This window comes from Ammospiza caudacuta, chromosome Z, assembly GCF_027887145.1.
Source record: "Ammospiza caudacuta isolate bAmmCau1 chromosome Z, bAmmCau1.pri, whole genome shotgun sequence".
Lineage (NCBI taxonomy): Eukaryota > Metazoa > Chordata > Aves > Passeriformes > Passerellidae > Ammospiza > Ammospiza caudacuta.
In genome coordinates, this window is record NC_080632.1 from 24,987,352 (window position 1) to 25,014,224 (window position 26,873).

General features: G+C 43.5%; 1 protein-coding gene across 1 annotated transcript in view; it reads right to left on the reverse strand.

Moving 5' to 3' along the window:
• Positions 1-26,873, reverse strand: part of ABCA1 (ATP binding cassette subfamily A member 1) — a 95,019-nt gene that overhangs the window by 27,581 nt on the left and 40,565 nt on the right. Inside the window, exons 6-17 of the mRNA XM_058824349.1 lie at positions 22,965-23,086; positions 18,785-18,976; positions 11,650-11,736; positions 6,969-7,209; positions 6,269-6,408; positions 5,914-6,030; positions 3,523-3,711; positions 2,505-2,710; positions 2,236-2,412; positions 1,415-1,637; positions 839-1,060; positions 41-245 (exon numbers count right to left, since the gene is read on the reverse strand). Of these exons, the coding sequence (XP_058680332.1) occupies positions 41-245; positions 839-1,060; positions 1,415-1,637; positions 2,236-2,412; positions 2,505-2,710; positions 3,523-3,711; positions 5,914-6,030; positions 6,269-6,408; positions 6,969-7,209; positions 11,650-11,736; positions 18,785-18,976; positions 22,965-23,086 (2,121 nt within the window). The remainder of the gene's footprint in view (positions 1-40; positions 246-838; positions 1,061-1,414; positions 1,638-2,235; positions 2,413-2,504; positions 2,711-3,522; positions 3,712-5,913; positions 6,031-6,268; positions 6,409-6,968; positions 7,210-11,649; positions 11,737-18,784; positions 18,977-22,964; positions 23,087-26,873) is intronic.

The window sequence follows — 26,873 nt, forward strand, 5'->3', positions numbered from 1 at the left end:
AAGCCTTAAGACATGATCATCTCTCAAAAGTAGACCTCACCTGGGAAGACAGATTCAATGTACCAGGTCATGACTCCATAGAGGAAGGTATCAAACAGCATCATGACAGCTGATGTGGTGATGCTAAAGCCATCTTCTTCCAATGGGCTCTCAAAGAAGTTGTCCCACTGAACACCAACTCCCTGCTCCTCAAAGAGCGCAAAGTACTCACAACCGAAACCAAAGGCTACTGGAGACAGCAGGCTCTGAAAATGGGAGGCATGAACATGCACTGAATTTTTTTACATCTACTCTCCAATTAGTCATCTCAGTTGTAGCACAAGAATGAGGGACATTGTCCATATGAAAAGTCCAAACTCCATGGACCATCACTGTATTTGCAGATATGGAGTGGCATATTTGGTCTAGGTTCCAAGAAGCCTGAAATCTCTACTGAACCTCCACCCAGAATTGTTTGTTTCCCTATCTTTCCCTTACTCTTTGGATTTTCCTGCAAGGGAACAGGTTGCTAACAGTCACCCTCTCCAGACAGGTAAGAAATGATGGGCAGAGGAAAAGCAGGTGGTTCCTTCAGGCTGCTTGTCTGGTTATACAGCATGACAGCATACAGAGATCAAAGCAGTTTAGTCCAGCTGCATTACTTCTACTACCAAAGCCAACAAAACCGTCCCAGCAGCTTCTACCAGGTTCAGTAAACCTCTTTATCAACCCCAACCCTGAAGACTTTTACACTGAAAATTAACCTCCCACTGCCACTTCCCCCCTTGTAAGAGTGTCCAGCTGCTGAGTGCCATACTGGCGGCACCCCAGTGCCCAGGAAAGTTTCATCAAGACTCACCGCAAAAATCTTGAGTGAGAAGCTGATGTGGTCCTGCCAGGCAACACACAGCACATAAGGCAGGTACAGTGTGAAGTAGACAATGCCCCCACAGGCAGCTGCCAGGTTGGCCCTGGAGAACACGGTGCTGATGAGGAAACACTGGAGGATGGTCACAACGCCGAAGATGGAGAGGAAAATGAACACCACACTAGGATCACTGTAAGGCAGCAGATTCCCCATCTGGCAGAAGAACAATAAGTGCATGAGGTTTTGAAAGGGCTCTCCAAGGTACCTCTGTTATAGGCAGCTCTGCAGAGCTGCTGCTCAGCGGAGGCAGGGTTTCCTGCAATTTGCACAACAGCCTTCCCAGAAGTGAGGCAGTACCAGAGGCATCTTTTCAACAGAACTGAATCTACAACATTCCCTCCTGCTGTTTTCAGCCACATAGTCCTGTTGTTCCTAAATTGTGTTCCCAAAAAGTGACTGGTCAACACATACCCACAAACTCCTCCCCAGCGTGTCAGTGCAGACCACTGCTTGGCAGGCTCTAAAGGCTCTAGAATTTGCTGCCACAGGCCAAACCAGGCAACTCACCTTCAGGATCAGCACTAAGAGTCCTGCACTCATCAGGAGAGGGACAAGGCTGCTAATGAACCAGCTTAACCAAAGGATGCCATTGTCAAGTCCCATAATCCTCATTGTTTCTTTCAGCCGGGCTTCCTTCTCATACACAATGCCCTTAATTATCACAGCCACTGAGTAGATCCAAGCTAGTGTCATGAAGAGAGGCATGGAGCGGCTCATGACACGCAGAAATCTGAGAAAATGAAAGAAAGGGGCCAGGAGATCCGAGTGAGAAACATTACTGCAACTTCAGATACCACTTCAAGGGCTATCAGAGCATGGTGACAGCTAAGGCATCCCTGCACAAAGCAGCTGATATGCAAAGCCTGACACAGGATCCTTGTCTCACCATGAGGTGAGGTGGGTGGGTTTAGAGCATATTACCAGTTAGGAGTGGGAGGTGGAGCTGCAATTGTCACTCAGTGAAAGAGTGGGTGCAAAGAGCTGCCTTGTCTGAGAGCTGCTCTCAATTGCCCTCTTTCCCCTCTCCTGTGCCTATCTATCTGTCCTGCTTTTTTCCCCAGTGCTATTTTCACTTGCATCAGGTGTGGGGATATGGTCACACCTCAGGAAGGTACTGTGTGTGCTCAACTCCAGGACTCTCCTGGGCAGGACTCTGCAAGTCATTCTAAAATCTTCCATGTGGGTGCCCTAATTCTAGGGATTAGGAACACAATGGAGATTGCCTCCTCACTGAAAATAGGGACAAAAACCATGCCTGAGGATTGACAAAAGCCCATGCCTCCCAAGCTCCTCCTCCTGGGAGCTTCTGAAGCGGCCTGTATACATACATGTCATCCACGTAACATGGGTAGGGCATCTGCTGCACATAAACTCCTGTCTTCTTCTCTGTGCCTGTCTGAACCCTGATGATGGCCTGTTCTACCACATCCTGCAGGTAGACAAAGCCTCCCCAGACATAGCGCATATCCTCAAAGGGATCAGCACGGGGACCAGGATCCCAGTACCTGCACCAAGGGAATAAGACCGTTCCATTAGAAATCCTCCTCACTCCATTCTTTGTAAGAAATTGATCGTAAGGCAGGATGTCAGGGCTCACCCATCCTTGATCTTGTTGGTCCTTTCCACATTATCAATGTCCATGCGTATCTTGTATTTCACATGTTGAGGAAGGTCTGTGCTGTCAGGAGCTATTTCAGTGAAGACTACGCCAGCCCAGAACCTCCTTTCATCCAGAAGTTCCAAGGACTTGTTAATGAGCCGGACTTCTGTGGGCACAGGCTCCAGTTTGTCCAGGTTGACACACTAGACAGGGACAGAATTGGAAGCATTTATGGGATACACTGCCAAATTATAAGGTACTTTGTTTAGTTGTGGGGTGGAGGGAAAGAAGAGAACACTCCAATGGTAATGTCATGCCCAAGTAAAAAGACAACAGCATCAGACTATTTTGCAATGGTTTGCTCAGTTATAGCCCAGCAAGTTGCAAGAGTTGTCATTGCTTCCTGCTTGACAGTCACCTACCAGTCCAACATATAGCACTGAGAAATACCCCAGCAAAGGCATTTTCTGTACTAGAGGTTAGCTAGCACTGCAGTATTACCTACAGCATTTCATCCAAGTATCAACTTCCATAAATGGTCTTATTTCATCTGTTACCAATAAATCAAATCTGATTCAAAGCCTATAAACATCAGTGGAGAGACCTGAAGGTTTTGAATCAAGCCCTTAACAGGCCATGGCCTGTTTCTGCTTGCACTCATCTCCCAAGCTGATGAGGCAAAAAGTAAAACTAATTTTGCTCCCTCAATTTGAAGCAGCTGCTAGCTTTACCACAGCCCTCAGTGCTTGAACCCCACCGCGAACTGAAGTATGAACAGCTACACTGCTGGAGACAGCAGCAGCTTTCAGTCACTAACAGAAGGGCAGGAAACCACATGCAGTGACAGAAGCAAAACTTCAAGAACAAGGCCTACAGGAAGATTCCTACATCCTGGTTGTATCCATAAAATGGATGGAGGAATATCTACTTTACCTTTTCAGAACACCCAACTGCATAAGTGGAGACCAAGCTGCTGCCCTCCCCCAGCACCTTGCCCACACTAACAATATCTCACCTCCATGAAGCGGGAGATGGTCTGGATAGCCCGGTCTGTCTCATTGAAGGCATCCACCCAGGTGTACACAGAGCCATTTTCTGTCTCAAAGTCCTCTGGACTGTTTGACAGGAAGCGGGCAACATCCTCTACTGTCCAGTTGGAAGCTGGAAAGTGCAGGTCCCAGAGGGCTTTGCCTTTCAGTAACGTCTGCAAGAGTTTTGTTTTCAAAGACGAAATGGTTGTGAGAAATAATATTAGATTCCTCTCTCATAATGAAGTCAAGCACTACAAGGAAAACAGCTGCTAAGAAGGTGCAGGTAGAGGCCCTCTATCATACTGAGAGGATCAATACAGTGGTGTCCTTCCCCTTACCTTTGCTTTAAGAGGGATATGCCTCCCTCGGTACAGCTACACCATATCGGTGTGCTTTGCAGGCTGGCTGCCTGCCTCCATGTCCGGCCAACCCCTCTCCCAAGGAGAGGGCAGCAGAGAGCCATGTACAGCTCTGCACCCCACACAGGCAAACCAGGGAAAAGGGAGATGCTAGCGCCGCAGAAATGCATTTGCCCAATACTTGGTGCCTAGCTCTGCTCACTTCTTCCAGAAAAATCTCACCTCATGGCTTGGATGGAGAGCAATTGAGGTACAGCTGAAGGCTCAATAGTCACTGTGCTGAGCAGAAATACCAGCACCAGAGGCCAGGCGATTTTTGTATTTTGTTTTTGTGCCACCAGGGCTAGCTGAAGCTCCCCTGTACAGCCATGATGTCCTGCCTTTATCCTCTTGTCTAGGACAGTGCTTTCTTCACCTGGTTTAACTGCTAGCTTTCTGAGGACAGGCTACTGTATGCACAATGTCTAGCACAAATGCACTGAAGCAGAAACCAGTCCACTGGGCAGACAATTTAAGGCCAGGCAGGAAGGGAACAGTAATTGTAAATTACATAGTTGAACTGAAGTCAGGGAGATAAAAAGAAAAACCTGCACAAGAGAGAAAACTGCAAAAATCCTCATGATTAAGAACAGGAAGTGGATTTTTTGCCACAACAAAAATGAAACAGAGGTAAAGAGCTTCTCCATACTCTGCTGTTACCAGCAAACCAGAAAGTAGTGGGTCACACAGTTACAAAAACAACTTTGCAAACTGTAAAAACAGAACAGACCAAGCTACCAAAGGAAAACATACAAAAAGGAAATCCAAGCACACAGGAATCAGATGTGCTGTGCTCCCTTTTCATTTGGTCTCCATGGTTAACTTCTGCTACCATGTGTGCAGGGAAATGGCTCAACCTCATCTTGTTTAAGTCCAACATTAAAGCTCCTTAACCCTAGGGGCACTTGTTGCCCTTCCTGAAGTTCACAGGCACATTAGCATCAAGCTAGAAGTGGCACAGATGGGAAAACAAAGCACTTTCCTCTCCCTCAGCAGGAAGAAATATGCCAAACAGATTGTACAACCCAGAAAGTTGAGAGGTGATGGCCAGTCAATCCAGAAACATGACAACTGAAGGAAATGCTTGCTGGGAGCTGCCAAGGCACTGACAATGAAGTACTCCTGCTTGTGCGAATGCCAACAGGTGACAACAAAGAGATCGTTTTACTATACTAGTACAGAAAAGACCAGATTGCTGGGAAGATCAATAATTAACCACCAGAGGCAACAGTATTAACAAGCAACATAAGATATAAAGCCATAAAAGCCCAGGGCTCAGTAAAAAAAAAAAAAAATACAAGCAACATTCACTTTTCAGAGGACATCACTGCAAATAAACGTTTTGGACCTCAGCTTTCTGCCTGAGATTTGTAACAATCTATTCAACTGTCTCTGGTGCCCTAGTATGTCATGTTGATGGAGAAGTACAACAGGCCAGGTCACATTCAGCACAGCATTACACTGGGGTGAAAAAGGAATTAATTTCAGGGTTTATACAACCTGGGGAGGTCTCTGTACACAAGATGGTGCATGGTGATAGCCAACCAACTGTGTTGCAGAGACAGCTGGAAAAACTACTCTACAGCAGTCCCTCTGTTTCTTGATGTTAGCTTTACATCACTGTACTTCCTAAGATATTGGCGCAGGGTGCAAAGATCCACCCCTCATAGCTGCACCCGAGGAACCATGGTGACATGCTCATGACACATTAGGGCAACACTGCAGACAAAACAGTACATCTTCCAACAGAGGCAGATTAGAATTGGGTGTTAAATGTGCTGTTTGCAGGACACTGTTAGGTGAAGGAAGGAATGCCAATCACAATGCAAGATCAGTACTCAAGATCTCTTTCAAGAAGAGGTCCCATCCACAGTATCTATCTGCCCAATTCAGCACTGAAGCACCTTTTAAAATAAATATTTCATCACTTATTGCAAAAAACAAGAGCAGTAGTTCTGGCAAGGACAGCATACTGACCCGAATGAGATCCATTTCCTGACTACTTTCCATAAATGTCCAAATCTTTGGGCTTATCTCCTCCCACATTCCCCCGAGGTCACGAAACACACCCAGCTCCTGGAATGTCCTGTTCACCTGTCACAAAGCAGAGAGGAAGGTTATTTCCAAAAGCTGGCAGAGACCATCATGAGCTGAGAGGGTGTATTGAGCCTTCAATAGCAAGTACATGGGAGGTGAGAGATTCAGGAGGCTGTGCTTTTGTAGGCAATCCTTCCTAGGCTTGGGTTTGGGTCCAATTTAACTAGAGAGGATCAGCTGCACAGCCAGAGGACACAGCTAATGCTACATTATTAGACGACAGGGCTAGAGTTACCTCAGACATGACCTTCCTTACAGCTGGTGTATCTGGAGTGTACAAGATCTTCCCAATCAGCAAGGGCTTCAAAGCCCTCCAGATAATCCTGGAAAGCGGGCTGGATTCCAGGTTCTTCATTAGCTCATTGCAGTAGGGTGCTGAAGAAGAGCACAAAGGTGAGTGGCTGAACAGCACAGTAACAACTGCAGAAGGCATAGAAATTCAAGAACAATCAAAGCATTTTTCAGACGCAAACCCCCTCCTTTACTGCAAAGCTTCACAAAAAGCCCCTTTTAGCCCAAGCCTGCACAGTCTGCCCAGTGAACAAGGAGCAACCAGGTAGCCTCCAACACTAAGAGCCACAGTACTAGTTCTGCAACACTCCCACAACCCCAATGCATGGCACAAACAAAATTTATCTGGAAAAGGTCAGATTTCCAGAGGCTACATGTGACTGCACTCCCTCTCCCACTAATGCAGCCCCACTGCACAGCTTCCTGTGTACGCTTCATAGGTGATAGGTAGCAGGTCCTTGGGAGACTCTGCAAGCTGATAACTTCTTCGCCTTAAGGGCATATGCAGGACAATATGCCCTTCTGAAATAGCAGTGAATATGTCCCTCAGGACCACCTACCTTCATCTGTGGAAGTTTGGAAAATGCTAGCGGTGACAATCATGAAGTAGATAGGACCTCAAACTAAGCCATTGTTACACTTACTTGTGGAGTTATCATAGAAGTTAATCACATCATCTTCAGTGCTGTTGCCTCCAAACAGTGCTTTGTAATTGTTATCCTCATACCAGTTGAGGGATTTAATTTTGAGCCCTCCACCTTCAGGATGGCCACACACAATCCGTGACACAGCCTGATAGATCTGTGTAGAGGAGTTTGAGGCATTCACATTGTTCAGGAACATCACCTCTTGTCTCATGTCACTCCAGCTCTTCATGCTCAGCAGCTGGAGGGGAAGGATGGAGAAAAGAATGGAAGAAAAGAACAGGATTAGTAAAAGGAGAAGGTCTCTCAGTGCACCTTCAAACCACAGAACAGATTTTTCAACAGATGAGAATCCTCTTGAACACCACAACAAGGGGAAGAACAGGGAAAACAATTCGCCACCACCACAATGGAAGGCTCTTCTGAGCAAGCACTTGGGATATATCCTTGCCAAGTTCTTTACTACTGAGTTTTCTACTCCAGTGCTGTGGGTGGTTCCTGGCCTCCCTGCCCTCTAACATGGAAGCTGCTTGTTCTCCTGGTTGCACAATGACTTACATTCCAGTGGAGTACCCTCACAAGGGCAGGTGGGGTGGGGTACATAGAGTCAGAATAGGAATTAAAGGAACAATACCAAGTGACTTGTGGGTCACAAACTGGATGAGCCACAGGCCACACCAGTGTCACCTGGCACAACTCCACCCAACCTCCACTGATTTACACCAGGCAGGCAGTCTGATCTCTCAGATTGCCATCACTTATTCCTGCCCCAGAAACTCCTTGCCCCATTGTCAACGGCATTCCCAGAATATCCTTGAAAACAAGCCCTGTTGCAGCCAGGACCCTGAATAAGCCTTGCACATAGCCAATCACTGCAAGGAGCCTTCTGCTGGCCAGTTGACCTCACACCAGGCCTGAGGTGACAACATTCAACCAGCCAGAACAATTAGTACCTCCAGACTCATTTGAGAGGCATAAGCCAGACAATATGCCTGTAATGTGCCATGAACAAAAACACCCTGCCCTCAGCCTGAAATATTCACTGCATTAATGTTGCCATACTCGGGCTTATGGCCAAGCTCACCACAAGACAAAAAGTAACCCACCCACACAAGCACTTGTTTCATGCTACACTGGAGTGTTGCTTTCAGACCCCCTATCCTGAGGTGTCAAGACATCACCTCTTCGATGGTGACAATAAGTGGATGCTAAGAAGAAATAAGACAAAAGCAAGAAACTAGGATGCTTCCTCTAAGTAAGCTTCCAGCTTCCATTTATTTGCAGCTCAGGGAACTTCTATTTCCTAACCCTCAATGACTTTCTTCCATGGTGAAATCCTAGAATTTAGAACAACCACAAGGATTTAACATCCAATATCACAGGAAAGAACCTCTTCTCTCTCCTTATCTGGCTGTGCTCAGCTCCCTTTGGTGTCATGTGGTTTTGTTTTTTTGTTTTTACTGAAAGAGATGGTGAGCATTCAATCCCTATCTCTTTTTCATGTGCCACTGAACTCTACAGGTATTTGTCATATCCTCAACTCATCTCTCCTGCAAGCTGAACAGTCTCAACCTATTCCCTTGTTCCTTTGGTGAAAGCCATTATACTTCTAAATGTCCTAACTGGCCTTCTCTGAACTTTATTCCAGTTATGCTATCCCTGTCAGAGAACAAGAACCTAGATTTGTGTTCCTTATCAAAGGGTTTTGTATTTGTGGTAAAATCCTACAGCTGGTTCTCTATCCCTGTTTAAGTGTTTTCTAGAACTTTATCTGATTTCTTGACTCCTGCTGAAACATCAGGTGACATTAACTTGGATGTTCTCACTGTGCTGTCCAGAACAGGCACATGCACTTAAAAGGGTTAGCAGAGCTGCTGAGACACCTATTTGTAACTGCTTGTCAACTGCATCCCAGAAACAACTTCAAATGCTGTGTCCAACTGCCCTTTTTTCAGAAACAATAAGAGAGTCAAAGACCATCTGCCACTTTTGCTCACAGTGCATTTATTATCTGCACTTATTTAAACAAAGGTGGTAGACCAAAGTCTAAGACAGCTGGGAAAGCCAGCCAGCAACAATGTTGAAAGCAGCAGTGTGCTGGAACAACCAATCCAAGTTCACCCAAGGAAAGCACACTTGAGACTCCTTGGCCTTACAGTGGGAGGTAAACCTGACCCTTTGCATGGCCCATCTGTCCATGTTTTAGTTTGTCAACATCTGGAGGAAAATTCTTGATGGTAAACAACAGCTACTACGTGCCACCTGCACAAGCAGCCACTATTTTCAGATGCCTAAGAGCACATGACACACTGATATAATGCAAGACAGTGGTAAGAACAGCAGAAATCTGAGTACAAATATCCAGATTGACTGATTCCAGTGTACTTTCATTTCCTTGCTACTCACTGGTACCTTTGCCTGCAGCCTGGGCACCACTCAACCTGGCTCCAGGTTCAGGGTAACCTACAGGACATCAGCATCGTGGAACATGAATGAAAACTGTCGCACAACCAGTTTTGTTTGTTACATATGTTCATGCAGATGTTTGGATTTGATGATTCTTCACCCAAAAGGCCAAGGCTGCATTTCAGGTGTGACAATTTGAGTGTGCAATTCAAAGGGATGCTTCAGGGAGTTTTTGGTATCTTAGCTAAAAGAGCTCATTTTTGCCCAGCAACAAGGCAGCTGCTTCAGCTAAAGCACCATAAACTCCCTAACCTGATAAGCAAAAGCACCATAAACTCCCTAACCTGATAAGCAAAGGTACTTAAATAGGAAGTGCAGACGATTCCCATGAACATATGAAGTACTAACCATCTTAAAGAGGGATTGCATTTGCAAACACATTTTTACAAATTATTTTGAAACAGCTTGAGCAAGGAACTTTGTTTCATCTTTGGTACCAGCCTCTTTGCAATTTACATGCAGAACTGATCTTTACACCTCTGAAAGCAAATATGTCAAATGTGAAGGGTTACTATGCAATTTCTTCTTCCAGACATCAGACCTGGCTCCCTAAGTGTATCTAAATAGTTGTCCTTGCTCTTGGTGTTTAATCTGCCCTCCAAAAAGTTGATTTAAAGAGTCCAAGAACACAGATCCAATAAATCCCCATACTCCAAGACAAATATTTTGTTCAGACCATTTTCTAATTAAAATTCCCTGCTAGAAAGGTTCCTAGACATGGCACAAACAATAGTTCTCTCCACCCCCTCAAGCTGCTGCCCTTTGAAACAAGGGAGCAAGTCCCTCCTTTTCACACAGAAATCCGCCTGACAGACAATAAGAAGTAACTTTCGGTCAAGCCATCTGGAGCAGCTCATGCTGTACACAGAGCAAAATGCTGCCTTTGTTTGCACAGCAGGGCAGAATAAAAGTAGTCGTGCCCAAAACAGCTGCCAAGCAAAAGGCACGTTACCCTGGGACGTTTTCAGCCACATCAGCAAACCAAGTATCACGTGGTTTCAATTATTTTTATCCCAGACAAGAAGAAAAGCCAAGCTTAAATGACGTAACAGGAAACAGCTGTAGTCAAACTCTGAAGGGCAGCCTCCCTGCTAGCAGCAAAAGCTCTTCCATGGTCCTAACTGAAGCTGATCCTGGAATCATATTAATTTCAATGTGAAGGGAACTGCGCAGCAGGTTGAAGGGCTCGGGGAGGGGTGCGTGCCAGGAATTGTTGGCTGGCACAGCGCAGGCTCCCAGCAGCTGCCCCTCCGTGGGAGTGAGGCGCAGGCTAACCTGGAGTGACCCGCTCTTGTGCATGCTCCCAGAGGTTACTGCCGTTCACGGCGCAGAGCTCTCTCGCTCTGATGCAAAGGCGGAAGACTAGCGAAGGGAGGAGGAGGCGGCGGCATTGTTTAGCTTACATGGAGGCGGTGGCACTGTTTAGCTTAGATGTTGTGATTTCTGCTCCAGGGAGAGAATGTTTTTGACTAACAGCAGCACTTCAAAGTCAAAGCCAGACAAAAAAACTAGGATAGGTTTCTGGCTCAACACGCACCCCCTACCCCCCCCAGATTAGGACTTCTGATTCAAACTTAGGTATGTAGAGCTTTTTTTCTTAATCCATCATTTCACCTGCAAAAACAAATATTTGCAGTCTCTAGAAGGCCAATTTGACTGTGCAAATCACTGGGGTTTTAGTGTTGTGATGTTATTGTGCTGAGTGCCCCACAAGACTGGAAAACAATCTCTGGCCCAAAAAGTAAGATAGATAAAGAGGAAACAGTAGCTTACCACTACTAATTTAAACTATTATAGCCACAGCACCTTTTCCACATGCCATACCCTCACTGCACATGAAATCCAGTAGATACAATCAATTAATAACCCTGATGTGGATTGGCAACTAGATGGGAAAAAATAAAAAGGAAAGCCTCAACATGTAGTTTGCAAGGCACTACCTGGCAGCAGATGTACTGCAAGCCCAACTGTTGTGCCACTGCTGAGAAGACAAAACACTACAGAAAATGTCCTAATTCCTATTATGGTATTTATAACTTGAGGTGCCAAGAAGTTGCAAAGTGCATGCTGCCTGCACACAGGGAAAACGGCTGTAGGATCGGGAAAAGTTTCAAAACAAGCCAGGGATTTGACTATAAGTTGCTTCTTGTACTTGATCACAGGCTAAGATAGCAACCACAGTGATGTGTTTTCCTTACACAAAGGCTCTTCTTACCTCTTTAACAAGCCTCCCAATGCTCTCTCTCAAAGTTTCCACAGTTTCTGACAGATCCCACAAGGAGGAATTGAAAGAAAGTTGTCTCTGCGGGAAGAGAGAAAAAGAAACTAGAAGTTACTGCAAAGCACAAATGAAGAGATTAAACTTTTGTAAACATTCTTGCATAGAGCAGTTAGGACTGTTTACATTGGTGGGGAAGATGGAGCTGGCTTTCCGTGTAATGTTGAACTTAAAATACCATGGGCTTCTGCACCCTGCAATGTGATAGGATCACCCCTTCCTCTTCTACATAGATGCCATAATCAGAACCATACCAACGAAATGTTAAATGCATGCACATACACTTACAATGCAAAGGATGACTTGCATTCCAGGTCACAAAACAAGCACAGTCTACAGGACAGCACGTGAAATCCCACAAGCCAGTGCAAAGAAGGGGATGCAAAATCAGTACAGCGGGGAAAAAGGCAATTTGGTGGGTACAAGTTTTCAGTGAGACTACACAGATACAAAGATACTCAGATACAAAGGACTCCCTACTGCAGTGTACATTATTACTAAAGTCCTCCTATCAGGTCTTGATATTCTTTATCCAAGCCAAGGGTGTATTTTAAAACAAACAGCTTCCAGGAAATAGCTGGCATGTACTGTCACCAAAGAACAAGACTGATAGGCTTCCAGAAGTGGAAGGTATAGCTTTCAGGAAACAATTTTCTCTAGCAGGAAGTTACATTGAAGACAACTTCTTGTTTCCAACTCCTCTACATTGAGTAACTGGTGGCCTGGAATTCAGTTTGTGGGGTTCTTTTTCCCTTTTATTCACATATCTGGATTATCTTGCATGGAAAACATTTGGGCACAATCCTTGTTTCAAAGGAATGAAGATGAAAACAAACACCTAAGATTTCGTATTAGTAGCTTGTTGCAGCATTTGAAAGCATACTAAAGTTATATCACTGCAACACACAGATGAACAGCCAAGGCCCTTGATTTTAGCACATATCTTTCGAGCTGAATCTCTTCCTTTTCACATCTTTCTTGGGGCAATTTCTGAAAACAAAGCCTGGAGGTTTTAATTTGTTCTGCTTGATCTGCTGGAGATGGGTAGACCTGGTCAGTGCCAGCTATTGTAAATGGGCACTGTTCTGCTGATCTGCTGGGATGTTTAAAACTCTTCTGAATGCACAGTTAGTTTTTGCTCCAAAGCCAGTTGCAAATTCAGGGAGGATTCTCTAACCTCTATGGATCTCTACTAAATGCAGTCCTTACGGTTTGGATAAATAAAACATATCATCTAGGAGAAAAGCAATTAAATATCCCACAGGCTCAGACCGTCAAGATATATTTAAAGAAATCTAGCCAGCAAATATCAAAGCTACTTATCTGCTCTACCACTATAACCTTAGCAGTAAGATGAGGTAGAAAGTTCCATGTTCATGCATAACAAGAGATGTGTTTGTTCAGCTCCATATAGATATATATATATATATATATATTCACATAGATTTGTGTTCACTGCATTCAGAGGTGATTCAGGGACAGAGTGGATGAAGAAAAGTTTTCTGAAGATACTAATTGGTTCAGAACAGTGAAAAGTCAAAATCCAATTGCAAAGGATTACTGAACATCCTCCTACTGACACACTGTTACAAAGTGCCAGACAAAATTCAGCACTGCAAAGTAAAGTACATTGGGAAAAGACAGTTCTACCTTAAGATACCCCTTGTATGGCTCTGAATTAGCTAATTCCACTCAGAAAGAGAGATCTTAGAAATACAGTCATAAAACAGATCAGCATCAACATAAATACACAATGCAATCCTGGTTCTCAAGCAGTATGAGTAGTTTTGGGTTCTCCATCTGTGAAGGAGCTCAGGTACAGACAAAGGCCATGATTCAAGGTAAGAATGGTTTTTGAAGGAAGAACAATAGATCCCAGTTCTTCCAATGGGATGTGTAAGGACAAACAGAGGTTATGACAAAGGTCTGTAGACTTACAAGTGGGATGGGGAATGGTAGTGGGATGATTGCCTTCTGTGCCTCGTCATACAGAGCTAGAAAACTTCCAGTGAAATGATCAGTTTAAAACAAAACTAAAGGAGCTTCTGCATATGCAACTTAGTCAAAACAGAAAAAAAAGCAGTAGACTCTACACAATGCTGAAAGTATTGTGAGTTTGAGAAAGACTCAAAAGAACTAATTGAACATCACAATCTTACCAAATGCTATTAAACAACAAGATCCCAGTAGTACATGAGAAAGTCTGGGTTGCAAGCTACTGAAGAACAGGACATTACACAGAAGACATGTTATGTGCTTGCCCAGTGGCTGCATCCTTTCACATGCCTCCATTCAGGGCCACTGCTGGATTATCAGTCAAGGACACTGAGCCTAACAGGACTTTTGCCTGACCTTGTACATCTTAGGTGATTCAAGGAGCTTGCAAACCTTACTCTGAAATGTGAGGAGTATCCATCTATCCTCTCATACCACAGCATCCTGACCTTTCCTCCCTAACAAATCCATATCATTTCAAGATCATTTCTCACCAGAATTTGCAATAGTACCATTTATATGGAGGAAGTTTTACTCTCTCTACCACTTCTTCAACCTCAAAGCCCACTCAGGAAGCCTCTCATAAGTCATGACCAGAGACAATAACAAAAGATCAGTCACAAGGACCAGTCTTCTTCGAACAGATTAACATGACGTTAATTTCCCTGTAATATACATCTTTGTAGTGACTCACTAAGTAGTTAATTCCATTAATAAGAAACCTCTAGATCCAGGGTATATCCAGGAAGACTGTTCCTACTGTGGGACTGTCTTTATCAGATACCCACACTACATCTAGGGGCTGGGGAGGGCAATGACTCATTTACTGGCAATGCGCTGCAAAAACATCACCTGTCTGTTCTAGGCACACTGTGGAAAGACAAATGTCTGGCAGGTTTTGAACACAAGTGCCCTCTACAATTACTGTGGTAGTGACTAGAAAGTCACTAAATTTGTCTTTTGAGGCAGCCAATATCATAATACTCTTGAAGTACTGAGTGCACTGGGGGGGATTCTGTGTGCTTGTATGGGCATGCTGCAAGATTTACTCTAGTGACAAATACTTGAGATGGCCAGAGTTGAAGGACAAACCTTGAATAAATTCACATGAGACTTATGGGGGATGGACAAATCTGATTTAACATACATGAGAATGCATGGGTTTCAAGTGTTGGGAAGTCAAAACATTAAGCCAAAATTCAGTCTGCATCATACAGCTGACTGTTTCTCCTTAATGAAGATAACTCTGCCACATTTGCTTTGAAATAGTTATTGCAACTTTATACTGGTCTTACCAGAAACTTTCCACTGGCCTCTACAGAAAAATCATGTGCTTTAAGCTTCTGCTCTTGTTTCCTGAGAGTGGAAGTCTCAAACCTCTGCTGTTTATAAGGATGATATCATTGTGCTTGACTGAAAACGCTCTCAAAAGATGAAGGAAAGCTATGAATTCAGTTGTAGCACATATTTACATTTCTAAAAATCATTTTTCAACTGCAATGCCTTTATTATCTAATGCTTAGTTCATGCCAGCCATTTGACAAAATACCACCCATATTATGGAGGGAGAAAGGAACAATTGGATTTTCATGCGCTCACCCACCGTCTTTCAAGGACCACTGTGGTAGACAAGCCACAGCATATTTATGGCTTACTACAGATCCATACCACTGGAAGTGAGTAGTGCAAAGCCTTTATTAGGCAGTGCTGTCTAAGAGATGAAATCCCACAGGAGCAATCTGAATTATCATTTAACCTTCCCCCACCAAATCACATTCAAAACTGGGGAGAGATTTGCAGATGGACGTAAAAACAGGTACTTCTATGATATAAGACAGTCAGAATGTCCCACTGGACTGTGTGGTAATGGTTGGGAACTTACTGCCATTGCTCTTGTTAGCCTTTCCCAAACCACATAGTTCCTCTATGGGACAATTGCTGGCCAATCACAAGAAGAAAGCCAGGAAGGAAATTTGCATGCATGAAATCATATGTAATATGCAGTCATATGCTTCACTACTGTTCTCAAGCCAGCTTCTCCTGCCTCAGTCTCACTCAACCAGTGCAAGGCAAGCCACAAGAAAATATTATGCGTACAAGGAGCTTGTACAATAAGCTGTGTCCTATAGTATTGTTGGTCAAAGGGCTTCAGAGAATGGATGCTGATTAAGATATGGGCCATGGAATTGGGACTTTTTGAAACTCCACCTTGGTGCCCCATGATCATACCCAGATTTTCTGCTGGAAAGCCTGCCTCAAGTAGGTTCTTACAAGAAAGAATAAGACTTTAACCTCCCTACCATACTTCCATGTGCTTGGCTCTGTTTTTGCAGCCTACAGAACAGGCTAAATGCATGCAATACAAAAGATCAGCAACAGAACTAGAATCCTAGTATAAAATTTTATTTAGAAGCTCTTGTTTTAACTGTATCACTGCCCTTTGGGCAACACTCAAGGTGTTCTGATAGAACTGAGGAGGCAAGTATGAAAAATGTTTATTCCTTGCCCTTCTTTTTATAAAAACAGTGCCGTGACATTTAGAGCTCATGCATTTTATCATGCATGCACTTTAATTTATTTTTTTAAAACCTTGATCTGTCCATAATTTTCTAGTAATTACTGCATTTTTGAGAGCTACTACTTAGAACACTTAGCATTTCCCTGAAGCTGCAAATGCACACACATTTTAAGCCAGCAGAACTGAGTGTTATCATCAGGGTCTCAGCCCACACACTCACTCACTGATCATACAGCTCTAAATCTTGCACTCTCCCCTTCATGTTTTAGCATAAATATTTGTGTCAACATACAATCAGGTCAGCCATTTTTAATCCGGATCAATTCCATGATGAAATTTACTGCATCATCTTGCAGAGGGAATAACAAACAGGAATGAAGAGGGGAAAAAAACAAGCAGGTGGATGTCAGGCTAAGTCATATGTATTAAGACATTTCAAGAAACTGTAGCCACTTAACTGCCCAGATATCAGAGAAGCACAAACTTCCAGTTTACAATTCAAGCCCTTGGTGTTGAATTTACAGAGTTCTTGCACACAGCTGCAAGCCCTTGTATTAACCTCCTTGTACTAATATGCTGCCTCCCTGTAAGTCACAAAATAGTGCAATCAGTGAAGCCTGTGTTTAGTTACATAAGCTAAAAACCTGTCTGCAAATTGCTCTTGCACCTGCACTAGACTTGGCCCTTACTTTGCTTACTGAAATGCCTTGCTGTGAAGTACATCAAAGGGATTCAGACAAAAAAAATAATAATAAATCTTGACAAAATGCTGGCATTGGTTCACAGACTCAGTAGTAGATACAGAGCATGCTATCTTCAGTGTGCATGTCCAAGATCTGACACACGATGCCTTCAATAAGCTGTGTCAAAAGCCTCCTTTGTTCATGAGCAGAAAGTTCCCTCTTTGTTCAAGAATGTTACTGCAGGTCAGGGCACTTTTTAGCCTCTAAAGACACTAAGTTTCAAATGTGTTGGTTGTGATCCTACAGTTAATTTATCCATTTTGTCTGGCCACATTGAAACCAGTCAGTTTTTGTTTCATTCACTGATGCATTACAGCAGCTTAACTACCAGATACACTGTGACACATTTCTGAGGAAAACTGTGGACCTTTACCAAACAACAGCAGGCTTAGAACTGCTGGTTTCTGGACTCCTGCTTTTTTCCCCGTAAAGACAAGATCATGACCTAGCTTCTCAGAAGCCCCCCAAAACTGCACATAATGTCTTAAATCTATATTGCTGTTGCCAAGAGGCACAAAGTGGCTTATGAGTGTTTCCTTCCACCCACAAACAATATAGACCTAAGAACACAGACACTCAATATCTGCTTCTATAAGCTAAGCTGCAGAAGCTTCCATAAATAAGAAAAGCAAGACAGTCTCCATAGGGCCCAGAAAACCAATTCTGAGTGGTACAATATTTTCAGCCCCTTCAGACCCCAGAATTCCAGCACCTTTGAATGGTTTAATGTAAATTATGTATATATGTGCATATACATATACAACTGATGACAAGTAAGAAGTTATAGTGAGTCCTCTCCAAACAGCCCATCTCTGTTACAATTTTAGTGCTGTCACCCCATCTCTTATTGCTTATGGGTTGTCTTGCTCTTCCAGCAGCAAAGACAAAGTACAGATGGAGGACATGTGGAAAACAGAAGATGAGCTGTGGAAAGAAAAAGTCACTGACTGTGACACAGTGTGCAGGAGAGAAATATGATTCCAGTGCTTGATAATGACCCTCTTTGACTGGGGACAAAGCCAAGCAAGTAGTACATAACTTTGAGTACCGAAAGGCTCATCAAATCTGAAATCTCACACAGTAGACAAAAGAACATTTGTTTTAGTGGGTAACAGAGTTTGTTCTGTGGTCCCTTCTTCACTCTACTGTCATTTCTAGCACTGAATTCCTCAAACTTCCATATTTTTAACACATACTGCAGATCTGTAGCAAAACATTATTGGATTTTCCTAGATCCAAGTCTACTCTAGTCTCCAGTTACCCTGTAAATAATATATTTTCTTGAAGTTCAGTGAATTCTTCCCCCAATACCCATTCCATTGGTTGATTTTTGAAAACAGGATTTTAAAACTTGACTCTGCTTCATATGATTTAAACTTGCTTAAAGGTTGTGGCCTGTCAGTGGCTAGAAACTTTTGTACTCAGTGGCCCCATGCTAAGGGCAGAGAGCAGTGGTTTTAGCGCTCAGCAAAGCCAGGATTAATGTTGGACTCATCCAGCCAAGATACAACATTTGACTAGAACACAGGGACAACCAAGAGGCTGTTACTGCACAGCATAAAGTCTTTCCTCTCAACAAACTGAACTGCAGACCACATACACTTAAGCTCTGCAAGTAGCAGACTGAACAGGAAGGATAAGAATGACAGGAAGAAGCATGTTGTTCATGCTCCCATGACGAAGAGTAACCATCCTTCTCCTTTCTAATTTCCTCTAAGCAGCTCTGGAGATGGAGGGATGAGTTCCTAGACTGAAAAGACATGGAAAATGTCACTGTGTCAATAATAGACTCTCACTGGTGCACCAGCGAACTCACCTGAAGAGGCTTCAAAGGATTCAGGTTAGCACGGAAGGCCTGCTCAGCTGCATGGAGTTTTTCCTTTGACAAGGTGCAAAGGAAGACTTCAGAGTCCATGGCTGCCGTCTGATTTTGGATCGTTAGAAATTCAGATGATGTTGAGCTATTGCAGAGATCTCTCAGTCGCATTCGATAACCAGACACAATGACCTATGAAAGTGGGAAAAGCATGCCTTCATCTAAGACTTCAACAAAAAAATTGGTTATTGCTCAGACAAAGCAAGCCATTCATAACATTTCCAGATAGAGGTGAGGGGGCATTCTTCTCTACAGGTTGAGTAGCCCTTATTCATATGCAACTCAGTTCCAAGAAAAACCCTCCCCTGCCGAGAACATGGGAGAGAAGCCCTGGGGGAGGCAGGTCCCTCTCCACTCTCCCGCAAATGTGCACAAAGCAGCTGTGATCCTGTCCTGCACAGCAGCCATTTCCTCCAACGGAGGGTACATGCATTGCCTAACATTCAGTTTTCTGGGAAATGAGCCACAGAGAAAAAAACAAGGCTTGCGACCAGACACAAGTCTGGCAAATCTATGTGAAGGGCAAAAGACCTATGCCCCAAACTACTTAGACATATCTGCCAGCCACATTTTCTATGCAGTAATGAGTCAGAATCATCTCCCTTAACTCTGAAGTATCTACTCACTAACTGCTGAGACAACTGTTTTACAGTGTTTTTGAGCAGATAATGTATCAGCAAAAAAAAAGTTATCTTACTAGCTGCAACAAATGAGATAAGATCCTAGAGTCTTCCTTCACAGGCATATTTTTCTTAAGGTAATGGTTTCCTTGTCAATAATGTTTCCTAATCCACATGCAATCACCTTATTAACAAAATTGATAAAATCCCTCTGAGTTATCACCAAACTGTTTCAGATCTGATAAACAAATTCTTTTAATAAGGTCAGTTACCAGCTTCATGTTTGCTGAACAACAAAGTCCATGCCAAAAAGCCACATACTTCTCAAAGGTGATAAACAAGAAAAAATCCAGAGTCTACTACTGGAAAGAAACTTTTGTTTGCCTTGGGGCTAGACAGATGGAACCATTTTATTGTAAATGCACAGGTAACAACAGCTGTATACTTAATTTCTTCTTTCTGTTGTTTCATAAGTGCATTGCCCAACTTACAACAACTAAAGAGGATTGATCTACATTCCAGAAGAGTTAGCAGCTCCTGAAGCAGGCTGGTAAGTCTGAAATTTTTCGTCTGTCAAAACCAAAGGGGTACGCACAATCAGGGGGAAAAACTGCATTATGTTTAGGAAACAAGCAAATTGAACTGACAGGAGAGAGAAGGGATTTTTAATGCAATACTCATACAAACCTTTAACTTTCGTCCGTATCCATATGCCAAAAATCAGATGTTTCAATGCCACACAGCTCTGACATCAAAAGATTTGCCTTTTGAAAATTTGGGGTGCTTTTTTTCTTGCCATCAGATAAACTACTATCAGTGTTATAGTCATGCTGAAAAGGAGATATTTATGGGGCACTGAAATAACATGCCCAGAACAAGCTTTCCTGGGTGGACATATAGAAAAAACAGTGTCCCCCAGTGCCTCAGTGGTCACTCACAAAAAGCAAAGATGATCAGATCAACCTTCCACCATTCCAAAAATGTCCACCTTTTTCACACAGAGCTTAGGCTCTTTTGGTGAGAAGCTGCCCTTTTCAAGCACTGAGGTCCAGAGCATGAGACCTTAGAAAAAAACATCCTACCTATCCATCCTGAAATACCTAGTCTCTCCAAGTCAGCAAGTTCTCTAATCACTTGCAGTCATCTGAACCCATGGTGTCTTCAGCAGGCAAAAATACATCTTAAATGGCAGGTTTAGTCCCCTAAGAACTCTCAAAATGCCAGGCTCATGAAAGTAGTCATAGGTAATTGTTCAGTCCTTATATGTCATATAATTCTCTCCTTGGGACTTTTCCTGCTTCATGAAACAGAGATTTGTTCCAAGCAGAATATGCACTGGCCATTACTATTTACTCTTCACTGATAGTCAATGCATCATGCTGCAGCACTGGCCCAGGACCTCACTGTGCCTTCAACTTTTCAGAGGGACGGGACCTATTCCCACCTCCCACACAAGAGCTGTCTGGCCACACCTGGACAACTGCAGCATACCAGGCTTGATTACACAGCTGCCTGCCCACTGCTGACCCAGGCACCTTCCGAATCCCACACCCTTCTGAGCACACCTACCATGACTGGAAAAACACAAGGCTGAGACACTCAGCCCCAGGAAGCAACATGCCCATCAAGACAAGGCTTTGGTTGCTTTGATCTCTTTGCACTAATTTCAGTATGCTAGATACAAAACCCTGCTGGACATACTGGAGTGCTGTCATTACAGTAACACCAGAGAACAGTCCCATCTCCTTGAAGACTTCACTTGATTGTATAGCATAAATTCTGGCCTCACTGAACAACCCCAGGACACCAACAGACAGTAGAAGCAGGCTGTATTTGCTGTGAAAGGTTGGCATACTCTGGATAGGCCCTTTTACCAGATGACTTCTGAATGAAGCTGTGACCCACCCATTCAGAGACCTAACAAATGCTGCCTATTAATACTGAAGTCACTAAGCAGCTCAGCAGTGAGGTCAGATCTCCAAACCAGATCTCCAGCAAAATCAAAGATGTCCATTTTGTGAGTCAGATAAAGTCCTTCTGCAGGAAGGGAGAGGTCTGCATCTCTAGTTACCATTCGTATTAGAAAATTGCTCACAGAAAATTTCATGGGCCACTGCTCTGCTCCACAGCTTAACATCTTGGTGCTCAGATTAGCTCTTTTTGCCATCCCTAAGAACAGAATGCTGTTATGACTTAGTAGCATCACTCCCAGTGCTTTAGCAGAATCAGCTCAAGAATTACACAAGAGCACAGCCTGAAGCATTCAAGAAGAATAAGGTGACTGACCAGTCTTTCACCACCCTTCAAACACATCATGTAGAAAAAAGCTAAGCTTTTTTCCTCCTTCCATTTCCATATACAACCAATACAGAATGGCAGTCACACAATGTACAGTGAGGTTTTTTGCAGTTTTGCCTGTTTGAAAAATCTTTCTGCCACTCCACTAACTTAGGGAGTATGATAAGGATGCTGTTGCTGCAGTCTTCCAGTTACCCTCCCAGAACCATCTGTAGCGTGATTCTGTCTTAATCTAATTATTGTCAAGTAAAACGAAGCTTGCAACCTAAAATGGGTAAGAATTTTTTCTATACTCTACATTTTTTAGTAGAATGTATCCTTAACTTGTAGGATAACTTATCAAACTTATCAAACTAAAACAGATGGCTTGAAAGAATTCACTGAAGAACAAGACAATATGTGCAAAGAGGGACAGCAGCTGTAACTATGGGAAAACAAAGACTAAAAGGACAATTAATCCGTTCCACTTCAATGAAGAGATCTGATACGGAATTGATGATCAAAACAGATTTCCTCCTCCTTTTGCATACCATCTTTTGCATTCTTTCAAGAGAACCCTGGGTCTTCCTTTGAAGTCTATTCTGACTTCTGCATTAGAAAGGATACTGGTGGACTAATTCATCAAGCCTAGCAAAAAATGTGTCACAAGCTTGACAATGACAGCCATCGCATGAAGGGCCTCTAGCCCACTGTCACCACTCACTATGTTTATGACTGCAATCATGGAGCACTCAGGATAGCAGGACTCTTGTACTATGTAATATATCTGTCTTAATGCATTGGCCACAAACCTAAATGTAGAGCTCCTTCTGCTGCACAGGAATGTAAGGCAGAGCAAGACCTAGAAACCCTGCTCCAGTCCAGGCTGAGTGGCTGAAAACAGTCAGGACATGGCTAGCAGCTCAATTAATGTTTTACTTCCATTTTTTTTAAAAAAAGAGGAAGGAAAAAATTCAGTTTAGCGTGAGGGTACTATTCTCTTATGCAGGTCAAAACATTTGCTTACATTCCCAGTGTCCTTTTACAGCTTAAAATCAAATGAGACAGTAAATTGAGGGCAAGATGGAAGACACAAGCAGGGAATACATTTTCCTCTGTATATCTACAGCATCTAGCAGAGGGGTCCAGCACTGCGGATCTTGGCACTACAGCTAAACAAACAATAGATAAGCATTACATTAGGAGTTGAAAGTACTCTTTACCTGCTGGAGGTTGACCCCTGCATCCAGTAGCTCCTCTACGGCAGATGATGGCATGGACACATTATGATGAAGGAAGTCAGAGAATGTCTCATTGTCAATCAGGAAATCCCGAAGTTTCAGGTCTGGAAAATGACAAGAAAAATTCTTGTCACAGCAAAGCCAAAAGGAAACTCATGCAAGAGCACTGAAAAGGAAAAGTCAAGCTGATAAATAGGGGAGAGGGAATTACACAAACCACAGCGCAAAAGAAAGAGGAGTTGCTGGTAAAGGACTCTGAAACTTGGCAGGCTTCAGAAATGTCAATCTGTGATGTGTTGGTCTAAAATAAAATCCCAAATCAACAACAAAAAAAGCAATCAACCTTCAAAACCAGCTCCCACTAACATCATTACTTCAGGTCAATTTGCTCATACATACACAGAAGCAAAGCATACCAAGTTGCTCCCTTGATCTGAAATCTACTACAGCATTAGCACTTAATCCCTGTGTTGTTACTGAACATAGGACTGGGCTGGTGCATGGACCACTAAGGGATTTACTAGCCTTAGTTAATTATTTTAACAGCTGATGTACTCTATCATTAATTTCAAAGTCTGACATATGCAGACACACAAGTATGATACCGAAGCACAGATCTAGGAAACAATCTTAGCTACTTGGAATTAAAAAATATATTTGCAGCATTATTTCCATTTTCTTTCCCAACTGCTTCACCTTCTCAAGCAATCAGTGTTTCAGCTCTTGACTTTGAAACAAATTTGTACCTACCTCACAGCAAAGGGGAACGATCTGGAAATAATAATCCAAGCACGCTACTGAAGTCGACAAAACTGGATATTTCGAAGCTGATGCTCAGAGGTGAGACTGTTTTGGGTTGTTTCTTTGGGTTTTGTGCGTAGGTTTGGTTTTTTGTGTGGGTTTTTTTTGGTAGTTGTTTTGTTTTTTTGTTTTTGGTTTCTTTGTTTTGTGGTTTGGTTGGGGGTTTTTTTTGGTGGAGGGGGTGGGGGACAGGGAGCAGTGTTTAGTAGATTTGGTTTGGTTTTTGTTGTTGCTGTTTTCTTTAAGAGAGAGAGAGAGGACAATTCTACAATTCTATCTCCATAAGGCTTAAGCAAGAAGTGATGAGCAAAGCACCTATGCCAGGAGGAGGTGAGAGACAAGTCCTATAGGATTTACCAGAGTGAAGATTTCCAGACTGAGGTACAACTAGCTAGGTGTCATGCTGTATTTTCTACTTTAGGAAGACAGGATGCTAAAACCCAGAGCAAATAGTTGAAAACAATGACCCCTAAAGAGAAAGCAATGATATGGAGGAATCAGGGGCTTGTACCTTTACCCTCCTATAGGGGACAGCTGTAACAACCTTTTCCCCCACCTCCTGTACAGGAGGGGGTTTATGATTTGGCTAGTTTTTTTTGTGTTTTGGTTGCCGTTTTGTTTGGTTGGTTTAGGGGTTGGTTTTGGGATTTTTTTTCTGTCTTTGTTTGTTGGAGGTTTTTTGTGGTTTGGTTTTTTTTTTCGCTTTTTTTGGGGTTTTTTGTTGGTTGGCTTTGGTTTAGCTTGGGCAGGTGATACTGTCACTAATGGGCCCCATCAGGAAGAAGTACGGTGTGCACTCAGCATGCCACGGGAGGTGACAGGGAGACCCGGCGGTTCGGGTGCCACTTCTGCCTCCCAGGCTGATCCTGCCAGAGGAGCCGGCAAGGGGAGGAACCACGCGCTCTGCTCCTGCGGCACGAAGTACATGGGGTTACTGACGGTCATTGCTCCTTCATCTACATATCCAGTTACAAATTCCCCGTTGCCTTTTTGTTCCACACGAAAAAGTAAATCACCCGACTCAGCTGAGGCAAGGCGGAGGTTACTCTGGGGCAAAAGTGTCTCCCTCGCCTTCCTCTCTCCCACGCAGCAGGACCACTCATGAATATGCTGGTTTTGAGCATGCTGTGCAAACACCCCACTCGAACCCCACTAGCAAAATCTACCATCACCTCCACTCCCTGCCCGGGAAAAGGCTGGGAAAATATCTGGCTCCTGCAATAACATAAAACTGTCCTTCTCTTTCCAGCAGAGGCTAAAGCACCCTGCTTCACCGCAACTGGAAGAAAAACTTCCCCCACCCCGATTCCTTGGTTATTTCCTACATGTGCCAAAATCCCTGAACACTTCTGCAGCTTGTTTATTTTTTGGTGAGATCATCAACTGTTCAGAAAGTCAGAGGGACAATGGGGGGGGGGGGGGGGGGAGGGGGGCGGTGACTGAAGGCATAATGGCATGCAGAGATCAGATGTTTGCAAGATTTTTCATTGAATCTGCCCCTACTTAAGATATTTTTCAAGCTTCTCTTAAAGGGCCACATGCCTTATGGGGGAAAAAAAAAATTAGTAGCCAAGCAATAATTCTTCCGCTTTTCTGTTTCCTCGGTGATGTGTTGCTTTTTCGTTTGGCTAGTCTATTTTATCTGAGTTTGGCTTTGAGGTTTTTTCCCATATGGAGATATGATTTTCTTGGTCAGGGACATATTCTATATGCAATTGCAGGAGTACAATCTGAACTACACAGATTCCTGCTGACCTGCCTGTAATCATGAGGGGGAGTAACAAAGAGTCACCATCTTTCACAGCTGTAATTAACCAGCCCAGAATTAGCAGAGCATTCATCCCCTGCCTTTTTTGTCACGCCCAGCATTTTCAGACTCACTTAGCACTAGAATTTGCTGAAAATCAATGCTGCCTTCCAAGGAACTCCTACAAACACCTTAACGAGTTTTCATCATCATTTGGAGTAAACCATGAAGGAAACAGAACAAGGTTACCAGAACTGTGGGGCAGTGTTTGGCTTCCAGACAGCTGATCATGAAGCCAGGATCACTACCCAAGACCACACGTGAAAGCTCTGCGAGACCAAGGGACCAAATCCCAACACCACAGTCCTGGCTGCAGTGTCCTAAACACACAGCCAGCCTTCTGTACCATGCATTTTCTCCTCCACCCCATCTGGTCCTACTTTCAGGCCTTGTGGGTCAGTGTCTTATGCAACCCCTCTCAGTTATGGAGGCATGCATAACAGCTTGCACATGAAACAACAGAGAGCACCAAACACTGCAATGCATCTATATTCTCTCTCTGGAAACCTTAAAAAGTCACGGTTTTGCACAGGTTTCCTCTTGAAAACAGCTACTCCCATCCAAGATGACTGCTTGCCCACTAGGGCCTGAGGAAACAAAAGAGCATTACTTAGGAAAAAAGCCCTCCAAAACAGAAAGCAAAAGAAACTGTACATCTTCGGAAGGCTACTATGAAGATTACTTAATAATCCAAACACCTGGAGTAGATGGAAGAACACATTTTACTACCACGGGCCTACTACTGCAATATTATTCTGCCATAAAAATTTAGACACACTATCAAGTTACTCAAATATACAAGACAAAATGTCAGCTCAAACATGATATAACTTGCGTGTCTCCTCTCTTGCTTGAGAGTGGCCAAGAGCATCATTACAGTCACCCACTGCAAGCTGGTGGGCACAGAACAATACACTGGAGACCAATCTCTCCACATACTTTGACATGGACATGCAGCCTTTCCTTGCCCCTCACCTTTATCTTCAACAGAAAAACAAGGGAGCTGCACTCCTGCAGGCTCCTTCACCCCCGGCACAGGGTTCATCTTCCTGACTGAAACCATAAGCCCAAGCAAGCAAGCTAAGCCCTAGGCACAAATGGGGAGATAAACTTGAGGTCACACTGAGCAAACACACTCAAAAGACTGTCAAAACAGATGTGAACCATCATTTGAACCATTGCTGACTCAGTGGTGGTATAGTCAGGAGAAATAATACTGAGACAGCATTTCCTCATGGCAAACAGCTTTTACAATTTCAGTCCTCACATCAAGGGAGCAATAG